Source organism: Melospiza melodia, chromosome 23, assembly GCF_035770615.1.
Source record: "Melospiza melodia melodia isolate bMelMel2 chromosome 23, bMelMel2.pri, whole genome shotgun sequence".
In the NCBI taxonomy this organism is placed as follows: domain Eukaryota; kingdom Metazoa; phylum Chordata; class Aves; order Passeriformes; family Passerellidae; genus Melospiza; species Melospiza melodia.
In genome coordinates, this window is record NC_086216.1 from 11,814,261 (window position 1) to 11,827,687 (window position 13,427).

Consider the following 13,427-nt stretch of genomic DNA (forward strand, 5'->3'; position numbering starts at 1 on the left):
ATGGCGGCTGAGGGCGCCCCCCGGCGGTGGAGGACCGAGAGCGCCCCGACACCCCAAAACCCGCCCCGGCACCGATTTTGGGGCTGAAAACGGCCGGGTTTGGGCAGCAGCCGAATGCCTGCAGCGCCACGACCCCCTTTCCCACCCCAAAACGCACCCACAACTCTTGGTGGAACAAAAAAACCTTTATTTCCCCCCCAAAAAAAACACCTTGGGGGGTGGCGCCTTTCTCTGCTCCCTCCATGGCAAGCAGGGCACCCCAAAATCCGCAGGGAGCGCCCCAGGGTGGGTGGGATGGGTTTGGGGTCCCTCCCCAGCAACCTGGGATGGGTTTAGGGTGCCAGAAGGGAGTGAGGGACCCTCCCCAGCACCCCAAAGTGCGTGGGATGGGTTTGGGGGACCGTCCCTAGCACCCCAAGGTGGGTGGGATCCCCCATTACAGGGTCAGGAGTGGGTTTTGGGGATCCCTCTGGGATCAGGGTTGGTTTTGGGGTGCTCCCCGAGGTGAGGGTGAGGTTTGGGGCACACCCTGGGATGGGGGTGGATTTTGGGCTGTCTTTTAGGGTTGGGGTCGGTTTCGGGCTGCCCCCAGGTTGGAATGGATTTTGGGGTACCCCTCGAGGGGGTTTTGGGGGGGCTAGACGAGTTTCTTGGCCTCGAAGAAGCTCTTGAGGTGCCGCATCTGCCAGAGGCCGGTGAGGATGAGGATGACGGTCTGGGCGATGGACCACCAGAGCACGCGCTGGTTGGTGCTCTCGCTCGTCATGCGGAACCGCTCCTCCCGGTACTGAGGGCAAAGCCCCAAAGATTCACCCCAAAACGCCACAAATCCACACCAAAATCCCATAAATCCACACCAAAATCCCATAAATCTACACCAAAATCCCATAAATCCACACTAAAACCCCATAAATCCACACCAAATCCCATAAATCCACCCCAAAACCCCACAGATTGGCTGGTTGGTGCTCTCGTCATGCAGAACCTCTCCTCCCGGTACTGAGGGCAAAGCCCCAAAGATTCACCCCAAAACCCCACAAATCCACACCAAAACGCCACAAATCCACACCAAAATCCCATAAATCCACACCAAAATCCCATAAATCCACACTAAAACCCCATAAATCCACACCAAATCCCATAAATCCACCCCAAAACCCCACAGATTGGCTGGTTGGTGCTCTCGTCATGCAGAACCTCTCCTCCCGGTACTGAGGGCAAAACCCCAAAGATTCACCCCAAAATCCAATAAATCCACACCAAAATCCCATAAATCCACACCAAAATCCCATAAATCCACACCAAAGCTGCAGGTTCACCCCAAAACCCCAAAAATCTACCCCAAAACCCCACAGATTGGCTGGTTGGTGCTCTCGTCATGGGGAACCGCTCCTCCCGGTACTGAGGGGAAAACCCCAAAGATTCACCCCAAAATCCCACAAATCCACACCAAAACCCCATAAATCCACCCCAAAGCTGCAGGTTCACCCCAAAATCCCATAAATCCACCCCAAAACCCTGTGAATTCCACCCCAAACCCTCAGATTGACCCCAAAACCCATGAATTCAACCCCAAAAATTCACCCCCAAAACCCCACATGAATTCACCCCAAACCCTCAGATTGACCCCAAAACCCCATGGATTCAACCCCACAAATTCACCCCAAAACCCCAAAGACTGACCCCAAAACCCCACAAATCCACCCCAAAACCCCAAAGACTGACCCCAAAACCCCACAAATCCACCCCAAAACCCCAAAGACTGACCCCAAAACCCCACAAATCCACCCCAAAACCCCTGAGAAACCCACCTAAAACCCAAAAAACTCACACTGAAACCTCACAGACTGACCCCAAAACCTTACATGAATCCACCCCAAAACCTTTCGGACCGACCCCAAAAATCCATGAATTCACCCCCAAACCCCCCTGGTGCCCCCGGTGCCCGCGGTCTGACCCCGAGAGGTGCCCACCTACCCTCTGGTAGTTCTGCTCCTTCTGGATCTGCTCCACCTGGTCGAGCAGCTGGCGCGCGCGGAGCTGCAGCTCCGTCAGCTTGTCCTTGGCGGCGATCTCGGGGTAGTTGTTGGTGTGCTCGCCCACCTGGATGTCCAGGTGCACCCGCTGCGGGACAGGGCACGGGCTGGCACCACGGCTGGCACCAACCATGGCACCAGTAATGCCATCAATATGGCACCAACCATGGTTCCAACCACAGCAACGATCGTGACTCCACTAATGGCACCAACCATGGCTCAAACCAACCATGGCACCAGTAATGGCACCAACCATGGCTCCCAACCATGGCACAACCACGGTCCCAGCGTGGCACCAGTAATGGCACCAACCATGGCTCCAATCACGGCACCAACCACGGCTCCCAAACATGCCAAACATGGCATTGGTAATGGCGCCAACCATGGCACCAACCATGGCTCCAGCCATGGATCCAGCCATGTAATGGCGCCAACCATGGCACCAACCACGGCATCAATCATAGCAACAACCTCGGCACTAACCATGGCACCAGTAATGGCATCAACCATGGTCCAACCATGGCACCAATCACGGCTCCAACCACGGCACCAGCAACGGAACCATCAACGGCACAGCCATGGGTAGGGCACAGGGCTGTCACCAGCGCTGGCACAGCCATGAGAAGGGCATGGGGCTCCCCCAGGGCTGTGCCAGGGCCATCCCTGAGGGTGTCTCAGGGCTGTGCCAGGCTGGCACAGGGCATGGTTACCAGCTTGCCCCCGGCGAACAGCGCCATGCGGGTGGAGTTGGAGTGCAGGCAGATCTGGTGCTCGCCCGGCGTGTGCGACGTGAACGTGAAGCGCCCCTCGGAGCCGTACTGCCGCGACATCACCACCTGTGCCAACGTGGGAACAGCGTCAGGGCCATGGGCATGGCTATGGGCACCACCTGTGCCAACGTGGGGACAGCGTCAGGGCCATGGGCACGGCCACTGGCATCCCGTGGGGACACTGTCAGGCCATGGCACTGGCATCCCATGGGGACACTGTCACTCCCGTGGGCACTGGGGCACAGCCTGGGGATTGCCCAAACGCCCCCCGCCAAAGACCTCTCCCCATGCCCAAGGGATGCCCAAGGGATGCCCAGGAGCCCCTCCCCGTGCCCACGAGGTGCCCAAGTTCCCCTCACCTTTCCGTCGGGGTCCTTGACCTCCACGTGCATGCCCAGCCCGGGGGTGGAGGGCAGGAAGGACTCGGACTGTTTGTCCCACAGCTGCGTCCGGTAATTGCCTGGCACGGAGCGGGCACAGGGCTCGGAGCCGACCCCCGTGCCCGGTGGTTCCTCCCGCTCCCCCCCCGCCAATCCCTCAGTGGTTCCCCCCGCTCCCCGCCAATCCCCCCGGTGGTCTCTCCCATTCCCCCCCCGCCATTCCCGGTGGTCTCTACCCCCTCACGCCCCCCGCCATTCCCGGTACTCCCCGCCGCCGCCCGCACCGATGACCATGGTCTCGTCGGGGATCTCCTCGATGAAGCAGCGCTTCTCGGTCTCTCCGATGTGGAAGTAGAGCCCGTGCGCGCCCCAGCCCAGCAGCAGCACCGCGGCCATCGCCGCCCTCATCGCATCCCACAGCGCCGCCATGATTCCTCCCGCCCGCCCGCCGGGGGCGCTCTGCGCATGCGCCAGCGCCTCACCCTGCTCAACTCGCATGCGCCGCACTCTCAGCGCAGGCTCCGCACACGCGCAGTGTGGCCCTCACCGCCGTGTCTCGCTCTGCGCATGCGCAACACCCACGGCCACTCAGGGCTCCCCACGCCACCCGTGTGCTTCCCGCAGCTCCCGCAGCGCGCATGCGCGCTCTCCGCCGCGGTGGCGCAGCGGGGAGGGCGCCGCTCTCGCACTGCTAAGATCGCAAGTTCGATCCCCGCCACAGCCATCGCGGGGGTCGCGGTGTCCCCACGCGTGTCACGCTGTCACCTTCCCTCCCTCGCCATGTGTCCCCTCGTTTGTCACCCCGCGGGGGTGCTGAGCAATGGCGGGGGCGGGGCGCGCCCTTCTCAGCAGTGTGGCAACACCGGCAACTTTCTTCCTTCCTTCCTCCCTTCCTCTCCGCCGCCCGCAGCGCCCGGAGCCGGGGGTCCCACTGGAACCGGGGGTAGCACCGGAGCCGGGGGTGTCACAGCGGAGGCAGGGGCGTCACAGGAGCCGGGGGTCCCAGAGCAGCCGGGGCCCCAGCGGAACCGGGGGTCCTACAGGAACCGGGGGTCGCACCGGAGCCGCGGTCGCACCGGAGCCGGTGTCCCAGCAGAACCGGGGGTCCCATGGGTGAGCGCTGCCCGGGGACCCCGCGCGCGGCCCGGAGGGGACGCGGAGCGCCCGGCACGGCCGGTGCCACCGGGAGGGGTCCCCGAGGCTCGGGGGGCGCGGGCAGGGGGCGCGGGGGGCTCCGCGTGGCCGCCCTCAGCCTCGCCCTCCTCTTCCTCCGCGCAGAGGCCGAAGGCTTCGCCCTCTGCCACGCGCCCGCGCTGCAGACCAAGGTGTTCCAGTACCGGTAAGGGACGGCCCGGGGGTGGCACGGGACGGGGGTGGCACGGGACGGGGGTGGTGGCACCGAGCGGTGGCACCGCCGTCCCCGCTTTGCCCGCCAGGCTGTGGGACGTGAACCAGCGCTCGCTGTACCTGCGCGATGACCAGCTGGTGGCCGGGCACCTGCAGGGCGCCAACGCCGCGCTGGAAGGTGACACGGGGGGACGCGCTTGGGGACGCGCGCGGGGACAGCCGCGGGGACACGCGCTGAGGGTCCCCGTGTCACCCACCCACCCGCAGAGAAAGTGTTCTGGGTGCCCAACCGAGCCCTGGAGCCCGCGCGGCTGCCGGTGATCCTGGGGATCCGGAGCGGCTCCCGCTGCCTCCGCACCGAGCGCGGCCCCGCCGGAGAGCCCCGGCTGCGGCTGCAGGTGCGGACAGCGGGGACAGCGGGGGGACAGCGAGGGGACAGCGGGGGGACAACGCAGGGACAGCGAGGGGACAGCGGGGACAGCGGGGGGACAGCGAGGGGACAGCGGGGACAGCGGGGGGACAACGCAGGGACAGCGGGGACAGCGGGGACAGTGTAGGGAGAGCGGGGATACCGTGGGGACAGCGAGGGGACAGCGCGGGGAGAGCGCGGGGACAGCAAGGGGATGGGGACACCAGGGATGGTGACATTGAGAAGATGGAGATCCAACGGGGTGGGGACACTGCAGGGACATGGGAGGGAAGGGGCTGGGGACACCAAGGGGACGGGGACATCATAGGGACACCTAAAGAGATGGGCACACCGTGTGGGTGGTGATGAGGACGGGGACACGAAAGTTTTGGGGAGGGGACACGGGGACCTCAGGGATGGGACGTTGTGGGGGGGGTGGGGGACACAGGGACCACGGGGACTGCGGGCATGGGGACACTGGGACTGTGGGGATGGGGACATGGGGACGTCAGGGATGGGACACTGTGGGATGGGGACATTACGGGCAGTGCCCACACCGCACCGCGGCGCTGGCACACGGTGCCCGCGGTGCCCGGGCGCTGTCCCCGCGGGTGACACGGCGCTGTCGCCGCAGGACGTGGACATCCGGGAGCTGCCCCGCGCCGGTGACAGCGGCGCCGCCTTCACCTTCTTCCGCTCCTACCGGGACGGGCTGTGGCGCTTCGAGTCGGCCGCGCACCCCGGCTGGTTCCTGTGCACGTCCCCGCGCGGCCACCAGCCCCTGGCGCTCTGTCGCCACCGCGATGTCACCTCCAACCTGCTCGACTTCTACTTCCAGCTCTGCTGAGCGCCCCCGGGCCCCGCGCGGGGACAGCGGGGACCCGGGGCGGTGGCATCTTCCCGGGGAGGGTGGCATCACCCCTAGAACGGTGACATCTTCATCTCAGGGTGGTGGCATCTTCCTGGGGAGGGTGGCATCACCCCTAGAACGGTGACATCCCTCTGGGGAGGGCGGCATCTCCCCCAGAGTGGTGACATCCCGCTGGGGAGGGTGACATCCCGCTGGGGAGGGTGGCATTCCCCTCAGCACGGTGGCATCCCCCTGGGGAGGGTGGCATCTCCCCCAGAGTGGTGACATCCCCCTGGAGAGGGTGGCATCACCCCCAGGACGGTGACATCCCCCTGGGGAGGGTGGCATCACCCCCAGGACAGTGACATCCCCCTGGGGAGGGTGGCATCTCCAGGCATCTGTCCCCCATTCCCTGTCCCCCCGGGTGGTGACACCTTCCTCCCAAGGTGGTGACATCTTCCTGGAGAGGCTGGCATGCCCCCCAGCCTGGCGACATCCTCACCCAGCGGGGGTGACATCCTCGCTCCTCGGCGACATCTTCCCCAGGACGGTGACATCCATCCCGGACCGTGCCACCCCCCCTTGCTCCGGGGCGGTGCCATCCCCCTGGGGACAGCGACATCGCCCTGGGGACAGCGCCATCCTCCCTTGCTCCGGTGCGCGAATAAAGAGATGCCGATGGCAGCGGTGTCCGAGTGTGGGTGGTGGCACAGGGGTGGTGGCACACGGGTGGCAGGGCGGGGCTGGTGGCCCCGCTGGATGTGTCACCGCCGCGGAGTGGCCGCTCTTGCGCCACCCGGGCGATGGGGACACGGCGGGACGTCCCCAACGGGCGGGGGTGGCGCGGCCCCTTCCCGGATCCCGCGGGGCGGAACGGGGACAACGCGACACGGGGGACACGGCGGGGACAGCGCGGGGACAGCGTGGGGACAGCGCGACACAGGGGACAGGGGGCACACGGGGCGTGGGGACAGGGAATGGGGGACAACAGGGACAGGGAATGGGGGACGATAGGGACAGGGATGGTGGCATTTGGAGGACAGGTCACCATGGGCACAGGGCACACGGGAAGGTGGGGACAGGGAGTGGGGGACAATAGAGACAGGGGACATGGGACTTTGGGGACAGGTCACCATGGGGACAAGGCACGCAGGACCTTGGGGACTGGGGATGTGGCACCTCGGGGACAGAGCTCACAGGGCTTTGGGGACAAGGGACACGGGGATGGGACACTGGGGACAGGGCTAACAGCACCCTGGGGACAACACTCATGGTGACAATGGTGACAAGGCGATGGCACCACAGGGACAGGGCACAGGGGCCACCCACAGGGCACCATGGCACAGGGGACAGGCCTGGCACAGGGGACATTCCTGCCGTGGTGGCCGTGAGCAGCACCGGGGACGCTGGCAGCAGGTGGCATTTCACCATCGCTCGGTGTCATTGTCACTGTCACCTCCCCTGCCAATTAGCGGGGCGGGCTCTGTCCCCGCCCCGCCCGGCTCGATAAAGGCGCTGTCACCCGCGGGGACACGGCCCAGAGGACGCGGGACAGGATCCCGGGAGGTGACACTTCCACAGGTGCTGCTCCGGGGACAGGGACACGCTCGGGGACAATCCTGCTGGCAGGCAGCGCCACCTGTGCCACCTGTGCCACCTGTGCCACCTGTGCCACCATCTCCGCAGGCCCAGCCATGTCACGCGCATCCAGAGCCGCCCTCAGGTGAGCGGGGACAGCGTGGGGACAGCGTGGGGATGGCATAGGGACATCATGAGGACAAGGTAGGGACAGCGCTGTCCCCTGCCTCGCGCCCCGGCAGTGCCACCTCCCCGGTGTCACCTGCCCTGACCCGTCTGTCCCCACAGAAGGACACCCCGGGGACACCCTCTGGGGGTCATGGCGGACAGCGGGGACACGGCCGAGGGCGTCACCGACCCCGACATGGTGGCCTTGTTCGACGACTTCCTGGGGAAAGGTGGGTGCGGGTGTCCCCGCGTCCCTGTCCCCGTGTCCATCCCTGTCCCCGTGTCCCCGTGTCCCCGTGTCCATCCCTGTCCCCGCGTCCCTGTCCCCGTGTCCATCCCTGTCCCCGTGTCCATCCCTGTCCCCGTGTCTCCACGTCCCCTGTCCCTGTGTCCCTGTGATGTCCTCATGTGCCACATCCTCTGGGTGTCCCCTCTGTGTCCTCGTGGTGGTCCCGTGTCCCCACGTCCCCCTGTCCATCCCTGTGTCCCCATGTCCCCGTGTCCCCATGACCCCCTGTCCATCCCTGTGTCCCCACGCTCCCATGTCCCCACCTGTCAGTCCCCCTGTCCTTGTGTCCACCTGTCCATCCCTGTGATGTCCCCATGTCCCATATGCCCGTGTCCCACATCCCCACCTGTCCGTCCCCATGTCCCATGTCCCTACCTGTCCGTCCCCCCGTCCCACCTGTCTGTCCCCATGTCCCCATGTCCCACCTGTCCTGGTGTCCCTGTGTCCCCATGTCCCACCTGTCTGTCCTCGTGTCCCCGTGTCCCATGTCCTTACCTGTCCATCCCTGTGTCCCACCTGTCCATCCCGCTGTCCCCATGTCCCCCCTGTCTGTCCCCATGTCCCGTGTCCCACCTGTCCGTCCCCATGTCCCCATGTCCCATGTCCTTACCTGTCCATCCCTGTGTCTCACCTGTCCATCCTGCTGTCCCCGTGTCCCACCTGTCTGTCCTTGTGTCCCCGTGTCCCATGTCCCCATGTCCCCCTGTCCATCCACATGTCCCCATGTCCCACCTGTCTGTCCCCATGTCCCATGTCCTTACCTGTCCGTCCCTGTGTCCCATCTGTCTGTCCCCATGTCCCCATGTCCCACCTGTCCTGGTGTCCCTGTGTCCCCATGTCCCCGTGTCCCACCTGTCTGTCCCCGTGTCCCCGTGTCCCATGTCCTTACCTGTCCATCCCCCTGTCCCACCTGTCCGTCCCCGTGTCCCTGTGTCCCATGTCCTTACCTGTCCATCCCCCTGTCCCACCTGTCTGTCCCCATGTCCCCATGTCCCACCTGTCCTGGTGTCCCTGTGTCCCCATGTCCCTGTGTCCCACCTGTCTGTCCTCGTGTCCCCGTGTCCCATGTCCTTACCTGTCCATCCCCCCGTCCCACCTGTCCGTCCCCATGTCCCCATGTCCTATGTCCTTACCTGTCCATCCCTGTGTCTCACCTGTCCATCCTGCTGTCCCCATGTCCCCGTGTCCCACCTGTCTGTCCCCGTGTCCCCGTGTCCCATGTCCTTACCTGTCCATCCCGCTGTCCCTGTGTCCCACCTGTCCGTCCCCGTGTCCCCGTGTCCCCAGAGGTGACGGTGCCCTTCGGGGAGGTGACACCGGCGTCACAGCCCAAGCCCCAGCCGTACCACTACGTGCTGCGGGACACGGAGCAGCAGGGGCTGTGCCTGCGCCACGGACACCTGGTGGCCACCAGCCTGCAGGGGGCCAACGCCGCCCTGGAAGGTGGGTGACACCCGGGGGGTGACAATCCATGGGTGACACCTGGGGACAGCGGTGACACCGCAGGGGTGACACCCGGGGGGCGGGCAGGGGTGACAATCCATGGGTGACACTGCCAATGGGTGACAATCCATGGGTGTCCCTCTGGGGGCCACCAGCCTGCAGGGGGCCAACGCCGCCCTGGAAGGTGGGTGACACCCGGGGGGTGACAATTCATGGGTGACACCCGGGGGGTGACAATCTGTGGGTGACAATCCATGGGTGACACCCTGGGGACAGCGGTGACACTACCAATGGGTGACAATCCACGGGTGACACCTGGGGACAGCGGTGACACTGCAGGGGTGACAATCCGTGGGTGACAATCCATGGGTGACACCCTGGGGGGGGTGGACAGGGGTGGCACTGCATGGGCGACACTGCCAATGGGTGACAATTCATGGGTGTCCCTCTGGAAGGACAGCGGTGACAATCTGTGGTGTCCCTCTGTAGGGACAGGGGTTACAATCCATGGGTGACAATCTGTGGGTGACACCCTGGGGGGGACAAGGGTGACACTCCATGGGTGACACCCCACGTCCCACAGAGCCCATCAGCGTTGTCCCCAACCGGCACCTGGAGCGCCGGCGCACTCCCCTCATCGTGGGCATCCGCGGTGGCACCCGCGCCCTGTCCTGTGGCACCGGCCCCGAGCCCCGGCTGAGCCTGGAGGTGACACGGGGGTGGCACGGGGGTGGCACAGGGGACACGGGGGTGGCACAGGGGCTGGGGGTGACACGGGGTGACTCAATGTGGGGCAGTGGGGACACAAAGGTGGCGCAGGCCAAGGTGGGACAGCTCAAGATGGGTCAAGGCAAGCTGGGCAACGCAAGGTGGGCAACCCGAGGTTGGTCAACACAAGTTGGGTCAATCCAAGATGGGTCAACTCAAGGTGAGCCAATCAAGGTGGGAAACCCAAGGTGGGGACATCCAGAGATGGTTGGGACACAAAAATGGGTCAATCCGAGGTGGACAGACCAAGGTTGGTCAACTCAAGGTAGGGCAACCAAGGTGGATCAACCCAAGGTGGGTCAATCAAGGTGGGTCAACTCAAATTGGGTCAGTCCAGGTGGGGCAACGCAAGGTGGGCAACCCAAGGTGGGTCAGCTCAAGTTGAATCAACTCAAGGTAGGTCAGCTTGAGATAGGTCAAGCTACTTTGGGTCAATCCAAGTTGGGTCAACTCAAATTGGGTCAACGCAGGTGGGCAACCCAAGGTGGGTCACTCAAGGTGGGTCAACTCACATTGGGTCAATCCAGGTGGGTCAACTCAAGGTGGGGACATCCAGAGGTGGTTGAGGCCCAAAGTTGGGTCAGTCCAGGTGGGTCAGTCAAGGCGGACAACTCAAGGTTGGTCAACTCAAGGTTGGTCAATGCAAGGTGGTCAATCCAAGGTGGAGCAATCAAGGTGGGGACATCCAGAGGTGGCTGGAACACAAAGATGGGTCAATCCGAGGTGGACAACCCAAGGTGGGTCAGCTCAGTTTGGGTCAATCCAAGGTGGGTCACTCAAGGTAGGTCAACCCAAGTTGAGTCAATCAAGGTGGGGACATCCAGGGGTGGTTGGGACAATGTGCTGGTTTGACCAGGAAGTGGGAATTCTGGGATGCCGTGGTCAAACCAATGGGTGCTCAGATTTTGATGGCTCAGCCCAAGGTGGGTCTGCCCAAGGTGGAGAACCCAAGATGGACATCCTGGGAAGGGCCATCCCGAGGTGTGGTGGGCACCCAAGGCTAGGTCAGCCCGAGGTGGGGCACCCGGGAGTGGCGTCACCCCAAAGCGATGCCAACCTGGAGGCGGGGTCACCAGGAAGTGGGGATTCCCCAGGGCGGGGTGATGATGGCATCACCTGGGGGTGTGGTCACCTGGGGGTGTGGTCCTGATGTTGTCATCTGGAGATGGGGGTTCCTTGATGTGGGGCCACCTGGAGGTGAGATCAGTGTGGGCTCCTCGAGGTGGAGTCACCTGGGGGTGGGGACACCTGGACATGAGGTCCCCTGGAGATGGTGCCACCTGCAGATGGGTCTCCCTTGAGGTGATGTCACCTGGATTTGGGGTCACCTGGGGATGGGAACACCTGGAGATGATACCACCTGCAGATGGATGTTCCTTGAGAAGGGATCACCTGGGGATGGGAACACCTGGAGATGGGGTCACCTGGACATGGGGTTACCTGGAGATTGGGTCTATGTGGGTTCCTCGAGGTGGTGCCACCTGTAGATGGTTGTTCATTCAGGTGATGTCACCTGGGGATGGGGACACCTGGACATGGGGTCACCTGGAGATGGTGCCACCTGCAGATGGATGTTCCTCGAGGTGATGTCACCTGGACATGGGGTTACCTGGAGACTGGGTCTGTGTGGGTTCCTCGTGGTGGTGCCACCTGCAGATGGTCGTTCCCCGAGGTGGCGCCACCACGCCGCTGCTGCCACCATTTGGTGCCACCATTTTGTGTCCCCTGCCCGGCAGGACGTGGGGCTGCTGGACCTGTTCTCGGGGGACAAGGACAGGGCCCTGCCCTTCACCTTCTACAAGACCTTCGGGGGCTCCACGCACACCTTCGAGGCCGCCGCCTTCCCCGGGCTCTTCCTCAGCACGGCCCCGGAGGAGCCGCTGGGCCTGGCCCCGGGCGCCACGGCCTTCTACCTGCGCCGCAAGTGACACCTGGGGACATCCCTGGGGCTGGGGACATCCATGGTGCCACCACCGCCTTCTGCATCTGGGGACATCCATCACGGGGACATCCCTGGTGCCACCACCGCCTTCTACCTGCACCGCAAGTGACACCCGGGGACATCCCTGGGACTGGGGACATCCATGGTGCCACCACCGCCTTCTGCATCTGGGGACATCCATCATGGGGACATCCATCATGGGGACATCCCTGGTGCCACCACCGCCCGCCTTCTACATCTGGGGACATCCATCATGGGGACATCCCTGGTGCCACCACCGCCTTCTACCTGCGCCGCGAGCGACAGTGCCACCAACCAGGGGCATCCATGGTGGGAGGGCATCCAGAGCTTGGGGACGTCCGTGGCTCGGGGACATCTGTGGGCGAGGGGACACCGAGGGCTGTTGTCACTGCCCTGTCAATAAAGCGCCATCTGCTGCTGTCACCTCGTGGGTGTGACCTGTGGGGGCAGGACAGGACCCTCCTTTTGGGGGTCAGAATGCTCCTTTTTGGGGTCCAGAACCCCCTTTTGGGGTCAAAACCCTTTTTTGGGTCAGAATCTTCCTTTTTGGGGTCCGGAACCTCCTTTTATGGTCAAAACCCTTTTTTGGGGTCAGAATCTTCCTTTTTGGGGTCCGGAACCTCCTTTTTTGGTCAAAATCCTTTTTTGGGGCGCTCAGGACCCTCCCCCCGTCAGCCCCGCCCCTTCCCTTCAATTAGGGGGCGTGGTCTAGCTTGATGGGCGTGTCCATCACACCAACATCATCAAACCCCTCCCCTTATGGGCGCGACCACGACAGACCACGCCCCCAAGCCGTCCACCGCACGCCCCGCCCCTTTCATCATGCTGGGGGGCGTGGCCTCACTCAGAGGGGCGTGGCCGACCGCAGAGGCGTGTCGTGCATACTAATGAACAATTACCCCGCCCATTGTGGGCGTGGTCAGACCAGACCACGCCCCCGCGCGGCGCTGCTGGTAAGGGAAGGGGGAGGGGAGGGCAGGGGGCGGCCCCGGGGGTGTCCCCAAAGCCCGGGGAGGGTCCGGGGGTCCCCAAAACGTCCCCGAACCCCCCCAGGACCCCCCAAATCAGGGGAAACCCCCCAAAATCCGGGGGAACCCCAAAAACTCCCGGCCCCGCCCCCATAACCTTTGGCTCCCCCCCTCCGCCCCCCTAAAATTTGGGGTCGCCCGGAACTTTTGGGGTCCCCCCGACCCTCTTGGGGATCCCAGTTAACTTTGGGGTCCCCCTCCTGGTTTTCAGGGTCTCTTTTGGGGTCCCCTCAACTCTTGGGGTCTCCCCGGAACCCTCAAAGTTCCCTGCCCCCCCTCTCTGGGGTCACCCGGAAATTTTGGGGTCCCCCTGGCCCCCCCATTTTGGGGTCCCCCATAAATTTTGGGGTCCCGGGCCGGATTTTGGGGTCACGCGGGATTTTTGGGGTCCTGATCGG

General features: G+C 64.1%; 3 protein-coding genes across 4 annotated transcripts; 2 read left to right on the top strand and 1 right to left on the bottom strand.

Annotated features, from left to right (window-relative positions):
- Nucleotides 1-170: 170 nt before the first annotated feature.
- Nucleotides 171-3,647, bottom strand: LOC134428520 (transmembrane emp24 domain-containing protein 4). Of its 2 annotated transcripts, none has more exons than XM_063175284.1 (5): nucleotides 3,471-3,645; nucleotides 3,166-3,266; nucleotides 2,747-2,872; nucleotides 1,978-2,124; nucleotides 171-787 (listed from the first exon to the last, which is right to left on the bottom strand). In XM_063175284.1, the coding sequence occupies exons 1-5, from the start codon at nucleotides 3,613-3,615 to the stop codon at nucleotides 638-640; spliced, it is 669 nt and encodes a 222-aa protein (XP_063031354.1). In that variant the 5' UTR covers nucleotides 3,616-3,645; the 3' UTR covers nucleotides 171-637. The 2 variants fall into 2 exon arrangements, with proteins under 2 accessions (XP_063031354.1, XP_063031353.1); XM_063175283.1 differs by lacking the exon at nucleotides 171-787 and adding an exon at nucleotides 1,219-1,401 and having other exon boundaries at nucleotides 3,471-3,647.
- A 4-nt stretch (nucleotides 3,648-3,651) lies between these two features.
- Nucleotides 3,652-6,409, top strand: LOC134428421 (interleukin-1 receptor antagonist protein-like). Its single transcript, XM_063175138.1, has 5 exons — nucleotides 3,652-3,924; nucleotides 4,230-4,525; nucleotides 4,623-4,711; nucleotides 4,801-4,931; nucleotides 5,577-6,409. The coding sequence occupies exons 1-5, from the start codon at nucleotides 3,652-3,654 to the stop codon at nucleotides 5,787-5,789; spliced, it is 1,002 nt and encodes a 333-aa protein (XP_063031208.1). The 3' UTR covers nucleotides 5,790-6,409.
- Nucleotides 6,410-7,441: 1,032 nt separating this feature from the next.
- LOC134428521 (interleukin-36 receptor antagonist protein-like) lies at nucleotides 7,442-12,041 on the top strand. The gene is made up of 5 exons (XM_063175285.1): nucleotides 7,442-7,515; nucleotides 7,659-7,768; nucleotides 9,115-9,270; nucleotides 9,854-9,978; nucleotides 11,775-12,041. The coding sequence occupies exons 1-5, from the start codon at nucleotides 7,487-7,489 to the stop codon at nucleotides 11,964-11,966; spliced, it is 612 nt and encodes a 203-aa protein (XP_063031355.1). The 5' UTR covers nucleotides 7,442-7,486; the 3' UTR covers nucleotides 11,967-12,041.
- The last annotated feature ends 1,386 nt before the right edge of the window (nucleotides 12,042-13,427 follow it).

Coding starts and splice junctions, on each gene's coding strand:
- LOC134428520 (XM_063175283.1), bottom strand. CDS start 3,615: ATGGCGGCGCTGTGGGATGCGATGAGGGCGGCGATGGCCGCGGTGCTG. Junction 3,267..3,470: donor CGACGAGACCATGGTCATCG/GTGCGGGCGGCG, acceptor GCTCCGTGCCAG/GCAATTACCGGACGCAGCTG. Junction 2,873..3,165: donor TCAAGGACCCCGACGGAAAG/GTGAGGGGAACT, acceptor ACGTTGGCACAG/GTGGTGATGTCGCGGCAGTA.
- LOC134428421 (XM_063175138.1), top strand. CDS start 3,652: ATGCGCCAGCGCCTCACCCTGCTCAACTCGCATGCGCCGCACTCTCAG. Junction 4,526..4,622: donor ACCAAGGTGTTCCAGTACCG/GTAAGGGACGGC, acceptor TTTGCCCGCCAG/GCTGTGGGACGTGAACCAGC. Junction 4,712..4,800: donor CGCCAACGCCGCGCTGGAAG/GTGACACGGGGG, acceptor ACCCACCCGCAG/AGAAAGTGTTCTGGGTGCCC.
- LOC134428521 (XM_063175285.1), top strand. CDS start 7,487: ATGTCACGCGCATCCAGAGCCGCCCTCAG. Junction 7,516..7,658: donor GCATCCAGAGCCGCCCTCAG/GTGAGCGGGGAC, acceptor CTGTCCCCACAG/AAGGACACCCCGGGGACACC. Junction 9,979..11,774: donor AGCCCCGGCTGAGCCTGGAG/GTGACACGGGGG, acceptor CCTGCCCGGCAG/GACGTGGGGCTGCTGGACCT.